The sequence below is a fragment of the Lepisosteus oculatus genome, chromosome 23 (assembly GCF_040954835.1).
Source record: "Lepisosteus oculatus isolate fLepOcu1 chromosome 23, fLepOcu1.hap2, whole genome shotgun sequence".
NCBI lineage: Eukaryota > Metazoa > Chordata > Actinopteri > Semionotiformes > Lepisosteidae > Lepisosteus > Lepisosteus oculatus.
In genome coordinates, this window is record NC_090718.1 from 12,199,169 (window position 1) to 12,211,067 (window position 11,899).

Genomic DNA, 11,899 nt, shown 5'->3' on the forward strand with positions numbered 1-11,899 from the left:
GGCCTCCACGAGGTACATGCCCCCATTATACTGTTCCTGAACCTTATAGCTAGGGGCCAAACACAATACAGTAACTAGGGCCATTTAAAATTCTTCTTTTTTTATGGCATGTGTCAGAACTGATCGCGTTTCGTCAAAATGTCAGAAAGAATTGCCCATCAGGAGGAAAACTAATCCATCCATCTTCGAACTGCGTTATTCAATACAGGGGCACAGGGGAGCCGGAGCCTATCCCAGCAAGCAACAGGTGCCAGGCGGGGAACATCCTGGACACTAGTCCATCACAGGGTACATGTAGACACAAACACCAGGACTGTGGGGTGGAAACGGAAGCACCTGGAGGAAACCCAAACAAACACGGGGAGAACATACAGACTCCACACAAATAGCGCTCCAGGTCCAGAATTGAACCCAAGGTCCCAGTGCTGTGAGACAGGACTCCTACCCACTGTGCCACCATAGTTAGCTCAAAATGAATCCAAAAAATGTATTTTTAATACTTCTCAAGATAATATGGGTGCTTACTATATTTTTGATTAGCAAGATAGGGGCCAATACGAGCAGGGTGAGAAACAGGGTTCACAGCCCTGGGCGACAAGTGAGGAAGGGCCTAGTGTGACTTAGCATGAGAGCAATGCTTCAATTACACCATCCAGCACCTTAAGTTACTGCCCAGCTTTTTCTGGTGTTCTGAAACCGTCACATGATGAGCAAAATAAAAAATTGTGTTTACCAGTGTCCTCATTAAAAAATAGGGAGATGTCTAGATTGTTTTCGCATTATTTTAAATATATACAGTACATATAACCAGCTCCATATAATAGCTAAGGAAATAACTAATTTTTTCATCGTTGTGAAAAAATGGGACGCAAAAGTTCCACTGGAGCCAAAAACAAAAACAACTTTAAAGCGATTGTGTGCTTTTTTCAAAAGTAACACACAATATAACTGAGAATTCAATGCTTGTGCGGTTCGTGCTTTGTTTACTCGAAAGCTTAGCTTGAGAAACCGGACGGGCGAGTTTTTAATTTCATTCTTTCTCACAACACACCCTGCTTCCGTTGCAGGTAGATGGGAGAGGTCACTGGAATTGACCTATCCAGAAACTGATCTCAAGGGGAAAAAAAAAAAGATAAAAAAAATAGGATTTCCTCAGCTGATTCTGTGTGCGATGGCTGTCTCGGAAAGAAAGCAGCCGTGTTGGGAAAAGTTGACATCCACACTCTCAGGTTTTGCCATTGAATCTATCTCTCGGTCAGCGCCTCAGGAGGGACAGTTATCCGTCTTTCAACAAATGTAAAAAATCCCTTCAACAAGTTATTTTTCCTTTCCCTGAAACTGTGCAGATGTCACTGGTAATAGAGCAAAGAGCATTGATTGCGAGCTTCAGCCAGGTGCCCCTGAATCCAATAGCTCCTTACGCTCAGCGCCTTTCCTAGCTGATAATTGTGCCTCAAGGTGGCGGTCTTTCATCATTAGTCCACACCAGCTGTGGCTGCTTGTCCGCTTATCTTGCAGACTCGCAGCTTTACAGCCTCAGGAGTGAGCAAGTGAGTTAGAAATGGAAAGGGACGTATATTAATAGACTATCAACAGTTTCTTTGGTGTGATAACCAGCAGAAAATGTACAAGCATTTTGGAAACATGTTGAACTGAGGTCCTAGACGCTAGTCAACATGGGTTTAGAAATGATACCGTTTAAGTTTTAGGAACAAGCAACAACGGCAATAAAAGCGCATGGTTTATACGATATAAAGTGTATTCATGTTTCCAGTCGTTTTTTTTTTCATGAAGTTCCAAATAAAATATGAATTCTGGAAACATCGAGGGATCTCCGCGTTTGGACTAAGAACAGGATTGGAAGCTTCTTTCAGGATACGACTAGAGGAGATCATCGGAATAATTAAGTACCAACTCCTCGTGTGTAGACGGTCTGATGTCCAGATTCATGTGGATACTTTGACACACAGTTAAATGTAGACGACGCGCTGTTAACATCAAACTGTTTTCAGTATTTCTGGATCCAGTGAAGACCAGTCTATATCGACTTGGAATTCTCCAGCATGTTTTATGGCAACTTTATTCCTCGTTCCCTAAAATACAGGTTTTCCACCGAATTCCGGACCCGAGTCCACTTCCTCTTTCACTGACACGTGTTTCTGTCTCTATGGAGACTGCACTCTTCCGTTTCCATGGGCACGGATATACACAAGGCGCTCCCTGCACACGACTTCCAGATCCTAGAGATCACTTAATTATCGTTGTAAAAGAAAGTGGGGGCAACATTTAAAGTGATTTAAACCAGATTTATTAATGCCGTGGTAATCTTCCCTGGTGGTGCATTTCAGAACAAAATGGTAAGTTTGAACCACATTTATTAGAAGTTCATGACCAGCGCAAACGAGCTGTAAATATCTGACTTGGTTTTGTGTTGGTTAGTGTGACGTTTTCAAGACCTTTAATCTGGAAAATAAACCATATTTATATAAAATATCAACAGCCAAATGCCGCATTGTTTCGTTAATTTATTGACCTTATGTAATCAAAGTATTTAGCATATTTAATATTTAGACACGCTGGCACCCTTGCACAGTACTTATGGATAATTTTACAAATATAAACGTATAAACACACTCCAGTTTACATGTCATATCAGTACACAATATTAATGCTTGCATTCTTACATAGAATCAAGGCCTTAAAATTCACCAGAAATATGGAGTTACATTAACCAGCTTTCTTTGCCACCACTCTGCACTGAAGTACTTGAGAATAAGCTTGCGGTGTGTTTCTGTTCCGTTTCGCTTTGGAAATGCGAGTGCAAACTGAACAGGCACTCGCAAGACCCATGCAGAGACCTGAGAGTGCGCTCTCACCCTCGATGCGTCTCTGATTTTAAAAAGCAGTCTTGTCCTTTCACAGCCTATGAGTGTGGTCTCTTCCTCGGTGAGGTCTGGAAGTTCTCATTCTCGCCGCTATCGCACCCGAGCGCACACATCCCAGGTGGATGAGACTCTCTTTGCATCACCGAAAAAAGTAAAGCCTCTCTCTCTCTTTCTTTTTTAAATCTGTCCATCTTCAATTGCAAAGAAACAAGCACACTCGTCTAGCCCCACTTAACATTATGGGGAAAATATAGGGCAATTCACAATTGTTCCTTCAGAAAAAATAAATTCTTCTGTGTTTTGACATTCTGCAAGTCAGAACGTTTTTTGGTCTTTAGGTTTACTCCAAAACTCAAGAACAACACAGATAAAAAAAAAAAATTCAAACACGCCAGAGAAAGTCTTCAGTTTGATTCCGACTCCGGTTTCTTGTTTTGTTTTCCTCCCTCTCCAAGCTGTCAGCCTGCGATGGTCCGGATCCTGAAGCTCAGAGGGGGCTGGGAGCTCGTGGAATGTCCCGCTCGGCCCCAGTCCAGAAAACGCAGAAACCGGACACAATCCGCATCATCACCAAGGACCTGATCCGAGACCTGAAGCAAGTGTCCCAGTGTCTGCTTTCTTGAGAGCTGCCGTCAGAAATACTGTCACACTGTAGAGGTTACACAGAGTTAGGCGGAGACAAGTACTTAAGCCCCCTTCAATTCAGGACACCTTTCTGTGCATCTCTTTCAAATTCAGTGTCTTTGTCTTCTGGCTGGGTTGCACATTGACCCATCGTCTCCACCCCACGTCGACTATTGTTTTTCTCTCTCTTTAGAATCCCGCACAGCGACCCTTCGGGCCTGTCCATCATCCTGTCCCCGGACGAGTTCCACAGAATCACACTGGCGTCTCGCGTCCCCACCAAAGAAGAGATGCAGGCGGCGCTGGAGGCTCAGCGTAAGGAGAGAGAGGCAGCCATGGTGAGGGCAGCACTCCGTCTTACAGGGGATGACTTCCCCGGGGAACTACCGGACCAGTTTTTAGGGTAGCAGCCTAAGGTTCTTGTACTGTTCACGTGAAACAGGGAGTTGTGTGCTTGAACAGAGTTAACAGTGGCAGAAGGGCTATCAAACAACAAATAATGCTGGGCTGCTGGTGTGATGGGTGCAGCTCTGCAGGAATTAGATTATGGTCACTTGCAGGCTCAGAGCCTATTCTCAGCACCACTGTAGACTGTGCTATCTCAGATGGCTGGGTCTTCTGCTTTGGTTGAATTCTACGCTGTCTAGGTTTCAAGGTTTGTGACATTCCTGTTGGGATGCGCTCAGTGCCCCTGAGCCCTGTTCCACTGGAATAGTCAGCTGCTGTTAACCTTTCAGACAGTATTTCAGAAATCCAGCTTGAATACGTGGCGCATGACATGGAATTTCAGATACGTCAGCAGACATTTTGTGTCTCCCTTTTGCAAGTTGTGGGTTTTTGCACTTGGCCTCGGCAGGATGCAGCAGAGGACAGGAAGGCTCAAATTCGGCAGGCAGAACTGTCCCGTCAAAAGAACCAGGGCCTGAGTGATCTGGAGGCAGAGGCCAAGGAGAGAGCGCAGTACCTCCTGGAGAGAGCCAACGCCATGAGGATGGAGCAAGAAGACGAAGTTAAACAACTCAATGAGGTTTGTTTGACCTTTCCTGTGGTTCGATTACCTACCTCTGGCCTTGGGGCACCAGCCTGTGTGACCCACTGGGGGATCTGTCCCTCACAATGTTAATATCTACCCAAAGATTTTTTCCAAGGTCTTCTTTTGAGGAGCCTTGAGCTGCAGGCTTTTATTTTCAGTAAAACACTTTACTGAAAAGTGTTTTACTGAAAATAAAACACTTTTCAGTAAAAGTGTTTTATTTTATTTTCAGTAAAACACTCATTTTTTTCTAGGAACTGCATTACCTTTGATAACGGCCTGCTAATAATAATAATAATAAAACATAAATAATAATAATAGTAATTATTATTATTCCTTATACTTATACTTATGTAGTGCTGCAATGGCAGCCATAGTGTGCCAGTACACTCACCACACACCAGCAGCAACCTTAGTTTTTCCCAGGAGGTCTCCCATCCAGGTATTTAACAGGCTCACACCTGCTGAACTCCGGTGGGCTGCCAGTTGTGAGTTGCAGGGTGATATACAGTAGCTGCTGGCACTTATAAGATGGTACTTTAGATGGTAGGGGTTCTTTAGAATATGTGGTCTATATTTTCAGTTTAGTAAGTAATAGAAAAATAGTGTCTTCCAGAGCTGCTCTTAGTTATCTCCCCAGGATTATGGAAAATTATATCATGGAAGAGTCTTTTCCTTTCCCGGTAATACACATTAGATCCCCCCCAGTAACATGATTCAGCCCTGTCTTTGTCTTCTGTTAATCTGGAACCAAAAGTGGTCTCCATTTCACTGTTTCTCCACAATACCCCCCCAAAAAAGATCACACACAGCAGTTTTGGTGAATGGAAAAAGTAAAGTTTAACTCCACGCTGACAAGTCAGGAACTGAATTCAAACTAAAAGCGTGGACTCAGCCTCGTTCCTTTGCAGCCAACACGCTCTGGTGCGACTCCCCCACTCGAGTGTGGGCTTGAGCCGGCCAGGCTGACCCCACAGCGCTCTGTCTCCCCGCCCGTGCCTCGCAGCTGATCCTGGGCGCGCAGTGCCACGCGGTGCGAGACGCTCAGATGATGGAAAAGCAGCAGATCCTGGCCGAGCTCCAGGAGGAGGAGCGGCGCTTGGACGCCATGATGGAGGTGGATCGGCGGCGAGCCCTGGAGGCCCAGGAGCGCATTGAGGAGCTGCGCAAACAGCAGAGGATCCAGTGAGACCTGCGCCTGCAGCCGCGCACGCACACACATGCTCACAGTGTTTACCACGGAAGGGGCTCTGCGCCCCTGTGGCTTTCTTTGGTTCGCAAGTGCATGGTAAAACAAAGGAAACTTTCAGTTAACCTAAGCTGAAAGTTGAATTGCCTGCTGCACTCTTAAAGCAGCATTGGTAAAGGCTACTGTCACGTCTTTCTATGTACGTTTGTAAGCTTAAATTGTTCCTAAATATTTTCTGTATTGGTTTCATAGCTGTTACTTTTGTGTTTAGGTTTCTTTTAGAATGAGGTATTTTGTCCTTTGGCGAGTCTCCTCTGACTGCTTTTTCTGTGCCACAGATTTTGTGTTTTCTGGACTATTTTTCAATTAAATCTAAGAAAGAAGCAGCACTAAGAAGTGACAGACCTGCTTGCCCTGAATTAGCTGGCCACTTGATTGATTGGTTGCATATTATAATGCATCTTATTGTAACAGTGACCTGAAACTACTGGAATTACTTTGGTAACGGAGAAACAAACAGAAAACATGGACTGGCTGCATCCCAAAGTATTGTGCATTTTGTGGAAACAAAGTTTTTTTTTCGAAGAAGGAATTGCAAAGGGCAGGGGCCGCAGTGTGTCTCAGTGTGTGTGTGTGGTCGCTCTGTAGGGGGAAGCTGCTGATCACGCAGCAGATGGAAGACCGCTCAGAGGAGCGCCTGCTGAAGCAGGAGCTCAAGGAGCAGGAAGGGCTGCAGATGCTCGAGAACTTGGAGCGGCTGCAGATGGAGGAACTGGAGGTGAGAGCCGGTCTCCAGCCACAAGCATTTACATGCTAAGAGGAAACCGCGAAGAGGACCGTTTAGGCTTTATGGTCGATCAGCAGACACTCAATAAAATAGCAGATGGTGTTTCTACTGTTCTGAACTATTTGTTGCTGTGCATGTTAGACCCTGATATGTGATGCCAGACAGTATCAATCCACAAATTCTAGCATCATTAACTTTAATGATTAACTGTAATAATTACATTAGCAACAATTGCTCATTCTCATACTCACTGGCTTCATCTTCTACTTTTTTTTTAGGGTCATCTTGTACTTTTTTTTTAGAGTCTGTAGATTCCTATGCAAAAGTCTGACTCTGTTTTTTTTCGACCTCAGGGAGGTTGCTGTGATCAGCAGAGATGGAAAGAAAACCTAAAAAAAAAGATACAGATGCCAGTGCAAAGCTTTGACCTCTGCCTCTGCTGGCTGGCGCTCAGTGGTTTTTTTCGGAAATGAATATGAAATGGTGTGTCTTTTTCGTTTGCCCAGGCTCTGGAGAAGAAGAAAGAGGAGCAGCGCCGCCTGCAGCTTGAAATCCTCCGGATCAACGAGGAGAGCCTGAAGGCCAGGGAGCGCAAGAAGGAGGAGGAGAGGATGGCGGACCTGCATGCCCTGGAGTACACGCGCAAGAAGATGGTGAGAGGGAGGCGGGAAAGACAAAATGATAGCACCCACTGCCTTTTCCCCTTGCCATCAGGGGTACCCTCGGAGAACTCCCAAATAAAGTCTGTGGGCTGTGATGGAAGTGCCATGCCATTAGGATTTATTAGCCATTAGGGCTGCGGGGTGCTGTTAAGACAGGACAGGATCCAGCGACACCAGGGGAGGGAATTTGGAGGCTCCTAATGCACCAGTCTGTTTTTGCCTAAGATCAAGTTTGGAGACATAAAATTAGGGTTGAGCACAGCAGATGAAAAGTACCCATTGGTCTCGCTGTGTCTTCCACTACTTAAACAAGAGCTTTCTACATGGCTTGATACTCACAAATTTTAAAAACATTTGGAAACCTGACTGCAATGAGGATCGGTTCTCATTTGTTCTGAGTGCTGTGTACACTCTGCGCCCCCCTGTGACAGGTGGTGCAGCAGCATTAAACGCCAGGCTGCAGCAGTGACGCGGACCGGGACTATGGGATTATGGGACGATGGGCTCTGTTTTGTTTTCTTTCCAGGAGCGGGAGGCCGAGTACGAGGCCGAGCAGGAGCGATTAAAGCGAGAGAAAGAGAAGGAGGTGGCTCGTCTGCGTGCCCTGCAGGAGAGAGACAAGGACCACAAGGCAGAGCAGGTGAGCAAGGCCGATATCGTTAGTGCATTATCACCTGCATTAAAGCCAATCTGCCAGAACAGCATCCTGTCTAGAAATGCTTGTAAAGTCAAAGATATGTTTCATCACTTTATCACCAACATTTCTATGGTTATCAGTTGCCTCCCAAAACCTGTATCGAAAGGCACCGCTTTCATTTACGCCATACCAGTGAAATGGAGGAACTGGTCAAAAAGTTCAGAAGGGATCCCTTTGGTTTTGTGGTTTCATTTTCTATCTTATTTGTTTTAAATACACTTATATGATATTAAATAGCTACACAACATATAGATATGTACATACGGTATAGAAGAGTTTTGTGTTAAACTGAGGTGCACTTACAAAGTCCTAAAATGCCTTACAATGGGGTGGTGTGGTGGCTCTGTGGCTCAGGATCTGCGCCTGTGCCTGGAAGGTTGCCGGTTCGTATCCCGCGGCCGGCAGAGGAATCCTACTCTGATGGGCCCTTAACCCCAGCTGCTCCAGGGGCGCCCTATAAATGGCTGACCCTGCGCTCTGACCCCAAGCTTCTCTCCCTGTCTGTGTATCTCATGGAGAGCAAGCTGGGGTCTGCGAAAAGACAAATTCCTAATGCTAGAAATTGTCTGTGGCTGATAAAGTGAACCTATCTTATCTAAAAGACGAGCGGCAATTCTTTGGAAATTTAATTCAAATGAAAATAGAAAGGCTCAGCCTCTCCTTGCTCTGTCCTCCAGGACGAGCTGCGCGCTCGCAGGAACCAGGAGGCGGCGGAGAGAGAGTGGAGGCGGAAGGAGAAGGAGCAGGCGCTGAAGCAGACCGAGGAAGAGGAGCGGCTGAAACGAGCCCGGCTGGAGCAGGTGGCGCACAAGGAGCACCTCCTGGCCATCCAGGCGGGCCGGGAGCGGGCCGAGTTCGAGCGCGTGCTGAGGTAAGGGCCCGCCGCCGCCGCCGGCTCGCCTCCGCGGTGTCTGACTCCAGCTATCAGTACAGCATCAGGCTCTGATGCCGAAAACTGAAAACCCAGGGGAAGATCTCTGAAGATGGTTATCTGACTTAAAAAAAAGAAAATCTGTGGTGATTCACGTTGCTCATTGTGCACGGATTAATTTTGAAAGTCACAGAAGATTTTTTGTAGGTTTCCCGGTGAACCTCTTTTCAGATCAAAGGGAAGCTGCAGTGCCAGTTTTCTATTTCAGGGTTAGAAAGAACTGGCATTGATGAGTGAATTTCAAACCCCAGTGAAAGTAAAATGTACACAGCAACTTGTAGGAGCTTCACTTTCCATAGCAAAATAGACACAATTTCCAGGTATGTGCAGCGCCACGTTCTGTGATTCATAACAAGGCAACAAAACTTTCCGTGATGTAAAGCGTCCCTATGACATTGTAAACAAGCAGACTTGTGAATTAATCTCTTGTAATCCAATAGAAATATTGCTCTCGACTTCAGGACGGTTTTGCTGACAAATACTACTTGTTGCCTGCAGATCGCATTGGAACATTTCTGGGGTGAAATGTCTATTGCACATCAGAAAACCATTTATTTTCATTTATTTCTGCGTTGAAATGTCTATTGCACACCTGTATTTATTCACTCCTACATCACATTATACGAGAGGGAGTGTCTTCATTATCCCCGGGGAGCAAGTTGTTTTACAGCAGCAGTGTTGGTGTACAGACGGACAGAAGAAAAAAAAACGAGAGGAACAACAATACACATGCATAGAAGGTCAAGTGTTAAGTAACGATATGGCTACAGGTATGAATGAGAAGTTGAATCGGTTGGTTTTGGAGTTGGGGAGTCAGTATCTGCGTTCTGATGGGAGTAACTCGAAGTTATTGAACAAGGGGTGTGAAGGATCATCGCAGATGGATTATGCTTTACGCAAAACACATGATAGATGGAGGAGAGGGCTGAAAGATCAGGGCCAATGACATGTTTTCACATATTTCTCGCATATTTTTCATGAGTCATTACAGTGACTAGTGAGCAGGAAGGGCCGCCTCATGTCGAAATTTGTGCGAACTCTCGCTCTCAGCCGTGGTGAGACCAGGGGTTTGCGACAACATGGCGACTTAAAGTACTTTCACAAAATTAATGATTTTGTGCTCAATTTGAAATTTGTACATGTTTTCTGTACCTCCAATGAAGTTGTTTTGTCACTGAGATTTAATAACCAGTCCGAGAACTTGGGACTGCAGTAAAGTCGAGATTAGAACAGAAGAATTTGAGAGCAGTGAGAGGAGGCTGTTAGTCACGTCGTGTTCATCTGTTTGCTCACGGCTTGTTGATTCAAGGATCTTGTGCAGGTATTTCTTGTAGGATCCCTCATGTAAAACATCGGGGCCCGCGTTGCTCTGTGTCACGAAAGCGTTCTTTCCTGACCCTAGGCAGATGACACAATCCGGGGTAGAGTGAGGAAAACACGGGGAAAAAGGCATGCAGGGATCAGGAAAGAAAACAAGGGGCGTGTCCATAGTGCGCTGGTGTTCGGGGAAGGTGTGGCTGAGGCAAACTCTCCAAAATGGGGAATCCGAGAGAAGGCAAAATCCAGAACCGGGCGGTCCTTCCAAGACAAACAGAATTAAAACTGGAACCGGGTCAGAACCGGCAGGAACAGGAACTTTAAAACCTTGATGTTACCAGGCGCTTCCAGGTCCTGGACTCTCCTGGTACGGGAACCAATGCAGAGCCCGGAACAGAGTGAGCGCCCGGCTTTTATAGGACGGGGGAGCAGGAACCAGACGCAGGTGCAGGGAATGAGCACTGAACAAGGAAGGGCTGGAGCGTCCTCAAGAGGAGGGGTTTACGATCGTGACACCCCGACCGCGAGGCCTCAGAACTCTCTCACGCCCTCCCCCCCCCGGCTCTGTCCGCAGGGTGCAGCAGGAGGCCATCGCGCGCGAGAAGGGGCATGAGGAGAAGCGCCGGCTGCAGCTGCAGCGCCACGCGGAGGGGGTGCGGCAGCAGGTGCGGGAGAGGGAGGCCCGCGGCCTGGAGGTGCGCCGGGAGGTGTTCCGCGAGGGCGAGCGGCTGGGCGAGGAGGCCCGCAGCCGGCGGGCGCGGCTCGACGAGATCAAGGAGAAGAAACTGAGGGAGCTGAGGTGAGGCCCAAAAACAATGAACTGAAACTCTCCTCATACTTCAAACCAGTGCTGTTTTTCAAATTCCACATACCAGGTGCCAAAGCCTATCCTGGCAAGGCATGATGCACCCTGGATGGGATGCCAGTCCATTACCAAACACAGGCACACACGTCACGGCTACTTTTCACAGAAGGCAATTAACCTACCAGTATTCCACATATCAGTGATATTTTAAAATGCCATCTAGGTTTTTAATTCAGAAAAAAACAAATCCAAGATCTTTCTTATTGCAGACTCAGAAATCAGTTTTCTTTTCTAATGCATTGCTGTTCTTGGCATTGGGATTGAGCAGAAATGTAGAGAATTTTAAGAAATGATAAACGTGTATCGATACAGTTAAAACTGTGTGCCTTTCTGTTGTCTTCTGTGCAGAGCGGCTGGACTCCCAGAGAAATACTGCATCGAAGTTGAGAGAAAAGCCCACACATTGCCAACTGTTGCTCACTGAGATTTAGGCTGCCGAATACAGAAAGACGGATTCCTGAATTGTTCTCATGTACTGATCGAGCTCCTAAAAGTAGAAAACTCTGTTTTCATATACAACACTGTGGACCCTTCATTGAACTAAGAGACAAATGGATATCCACACAAAATATTGATTTAGTCTCTCTAGAACTACTGTAAAATTAGACATTGTTATTAATGTTTCACGCAACACTTTAATTAAAAGCCATTGTTCACTCTGTTTGTGCTCTGTGTAAATCTGAAGCAACCTAGCATCAATTACCAAAATTGCGTGGTATGATTGAATTAGCTTGTGGTTCAATATAAAGGTTTGAATATATCTGTTGTAATAAAGAGAAATCATTCTTTATCAGCTACAGTACTTCAGATTCAAAGATTTTCTTAACACTCGGCTTTGTTTGAATTACAGCTGTTTGAATTACATTGCTATGTGTGCCAGACTATGAGATCTGCATTCTTCAGCAGTAC

The 11,899-nt window shown here is 45.9% G+C and overlaps 1 protein-coding gene across 2 annotated transcripts; it reads left to right on the plus strand.

Annotated features, from left to right (window-relative positions):
- The first annotated feature begins 1,794 nt into the window (after positions 1-1,794).
- On the plus strand, positions 1,795-11,651 carry cfap45 (cilia and flagella associated protein 45). Of its 2 annotated transcripts, XM_006642235.3 has the most exons (12): positions 1,800-2,357; positions 2,923-3,036; positions 3,341-3,480; positions 3,703-3,847; positions 4,366-4,536; positions 5,549-5,727; positions 6,380-6,509; positions 7,025-7,171; positions 7,707-7,820; positions 8,555-8,748; positions 10,700-10,924; positions 11,339-11,651. In XM_006642235.3, the coding sequence occupies exons 1-12, from the start codon at positions 2,355-2,357 to the stop codon at positions 11,412-11,414; spliced, it is 1,638 nt and encodes a 545-aa protein (XP_006642298.3). In that variant the 5' UTR covers positions 1,800-2,354; the 3' UTR covers positions 11,415-11,651. The 2 variants fall into 2 exon arrangements, with proteins under 2 accessions (XP_015192864.2, XP_006642298.3); XM_015337378.2 differs by lacking the exon at positions 2,923-3,036 and having other exon boundaries at positions 1,795-2,357.
- Positions 11,652-11,899: the final 248 nt, after the last annotated feature.